Here is a 2651-nt window from a genome sequence, read left to right on the forward strand (position 1 = left end):
ACTAAATCAGGGCAGGGTCTTTGGTGGCAGCTGCCCTGGCTCAAGGGAGACACTGAGAGAGAAACAGAGCAAGCAAAGAGAGGCAGGAGAGAAAGGAGGACACAAACACAATCAGCTGAGAAGGTGGCACTCTGCAAACACAAATGCAACTGACTGAAAATGAACGGGACGGAAATCGGTAACCCTGAAAGTTTTGTTTACTATCAAATATATCCAACCCAGCCAACCCCACACAATCCCCATCCCACTGCTCCAAATTGGGATCCTACTTCTCCCAATCTCCTTCCAACCCCATCTCACCATGCCATCGGTGGAATCAAGTGAGGTTGGCATGGGATTCAGTTTTTAAGATGGGAACAAGCCATTTTGATGTGGGATTGAGCCCGTATGAATTAAAATTCAGTTGTTTTCAGTGGGATTCAGTTGTTTTGAGGTGACCCTCTTGGCTTTTGGAGCACAAAGAGATGGAGAACATTGCCCAAAATCCCCCCACAGAACCCACAAATCCTCCAGAATATTGTCCCCACACCATCAATTCCAGCCTAAAAACGTCTGAAATTGTGGAACTTTAGACATCTTTGATCAATTTATTTCATTTAACTCTGTCTTGGCTGTTTTTTCGGGATGAAGATGAAGCAAAAGAAAATTGAGGCCAAACCAAAAGGAGAAGCAGCCAGGTGTGTTCCCAGCATGGATCACAGGGAGTGTGAGTGACCAGGGCTGTGCCCAAAGTGCCTCCTCCAGTGGGGGATGGAGCTGGAGCAGCGCACGAAGCTCTTCCCACACTCGGGGCACTCGCAGGGCTTCCCTTAGTGGTGCCTCCGTTGGTGTTTGGTCAAGTGACAGCTCCTGGAGAAGCTCTTCCCACACTGGGGACACTCGTAGGGCCTCTGCCCAGTGTGGATGCGCTGGTGTCTTATGAGGTTGGAGTTGCACCTGAATCCCTTCCCGCAGTCGGAGCATTGGAAGGACCTCTCCTTTGTGTGAATCCGATAGTGCCAGAGGAGATGGGAGCTGGTCTGAAACCTCTTCCTGCATTTATCACACTCGTAGGGCCTCTCCCCTGTGTGGATGCGCCGGTGGGTGACGCGGGTGGAGCTGTACTTGAATCCCTTCCCACATTCGGGGCAGTGGAAGGGCCTCTCCTCTCTGTGACTCTGATAGTGGCAGAGGAGATGGGAGCTGGTTGGAAACCCCTTCCCACACTTGGAACACTCGTAGGGCCTCTCCCCAGTGTGGGTCCTCTGGTGCTTGATCAGGTGGCAGCTCTGGCTGAAGCTCTTCCCACATTCTCCACACTTGTAGGGCCTCTCCCCGGTGTGTATCCTCTGGTGCAGGATCAGGGTGGAGCTCAGTGTGAAGCTCTTCCCACACTTCCCACACTCGTAGGGCCGTTCCCCAGTGTGGGTCCTCTGGTGCTGGATCAGCTTGGAGCTCCACCTGAAGCTCTTCCCACACTCCACGCACGTGTGGGGCTTCTCCCCATCATGGAGCTGCTCATGGAGCACCAGCTCCGAGCTCTGGCTCCATCTCTGGCCGCCTTCCCGGCCCAGGCTGCCTCTTTCCCCCTCAGATCCCGCCAGCTGCGTTTGCAGCCCCTCCTCGTGCGGCATCTCTGGGCCTTTTCCTCCCCGTTGGCTTCCTGCACCATGGAGCTGCTCAAAATGGCCTCTTCCACCAGGTTCTGCCGTGGGCATTTGTCCTCCCTGCTCTCCATGCTCAGCTCCTGCTCTGGGGGAGGAAGGACAAGGACAGGATGGGATTTGCCTCCCTGCCACAGGCAAGGGCAAGGAGATCCCCCCAGGGCTGAGCTGCAGCCGGGGCCATGCTGGGCTGGGAGATGGAGCAGCACAGAGGAAAAAGGGACACTGACTTCCTCCTCACCTGCATCAGTGTCCTGGGGCATCTTCCTCTTCCTCACAGACTGCCAGGGGTTGGGAATGGGAAATCCTGGTTTGGGGAAAACAAGGGCTGAGCACATTTGTAGGAGCGTCGGGGGTAGGACGGTGGCGACAGAGACGAGAGATCTCTGAAGCCAGGGCGTGGAACTTGCGGTTTCTTGCAAAGGGCCTGGGTGCAGGGCCCTGCCTGGAGCTGCCAGGCACAGCTCAGAGCAGGCCTGAGAGAGGAGAGGGGCAGAGAGGATGAGAGGGTGAGAGAGTAAGAGGGTAAGAGCATAAGAGAGTTAGGTTCCTGTTACAATACAATAAATATTCTTTTGGGTTGAATATTCTATTTCTCACAAACCAATGTAGTACAAGATACAAATCCTACAGCATTTATATACAGCCTATAAAAATAATTACATTACATTTTAAACCCTTAATACTACTCTTTGGACCCCTTCTGCTGAGCTAGTAGGGTCTGCTCTGACACTTGAATCTCTCTGCAAGCAGAGGGAATTGTTTCATCAAAAGGGGATTACCTTCAGTCGGGCCACACCATTGTTTTCCAGTTGTTCACTAACTAGGTATCTAAAAACTTGGTTTCATCTCAATCTTGCTTATACTTTCTATATTCTCAAAATCATTTGCCAGACAATCATATTTATAAGGCTTCCTTGTTTCATCTTCCCCAACACACGTTGAGTTTCAAGGTCCCTCTGCCCGAGTCCATCTCTACAAGTCACCGGACACCTGGACTCCAGAAAA

General features: G+C 52.3%; 1 protein-coding gene across 1 annotated transcript; it reads right to left on the reverse strand.

Annotated features, from left to right (window-relative positions):
• Positions 1-114: 114 nt before the first annotated feature.
• LOC132085148 (zinc finger protein 239-like) lies at positions 115-1984 on the reverse strand. The gene is made up of 2 exons (XM_059490522.1): positions 1885-1984; positions 115-1726 (listed from the first exon to the last, which is right to left on the reverse strand). Exons 1-2 carry the CDS (start codon positions 1979-1981, stop codon positions 810-812), a joined length of 1014 nt encoding a protein of 337 aa, XP_059346505.1. The 5' UTR covers positions 1982-1984; the 3' UTR covers positions 115-809.
• Between the last annotated feature and the right edge of the window lie 667 nt (positions 1985-2651).

The sequence above is a fragment of the Ammospiza nelsoni genome, chromosome 29 (assembly GCF_027579445.1).
Source record: "Ammospiza nelsoni isolate bAmmNel1 chromosome 29, bAmmNel1.pri, whole genome shotgun sequence".
In the NCBI taxonomy this organism is placed as follows: Eukaryota; Metazoa; Chordata; class Aves; order Passeriformes; family Passerellidae; genus Ammospiza; species Ammospiza nelsoni.

What these genes read in the sequence shown, in the direction of transcription:
- LOC132085148 (XM_059490522.1), bottom strand. Translation starts at nt 1,981, where the DNA reads ATGTGCTCAGCCCTTGTTTTCCCCAAACCAGGATTTCCCATTCCCAAC. An exon ending in GCCCCAGGACACTGATGCAG is followed by an intron (nt 1,727 to 1,884) that starts GTGAGGAGGAAG and finishes CCCCCAGAGCAG; the next exon opens with GAGCTGAGCATGGAGAGCAG.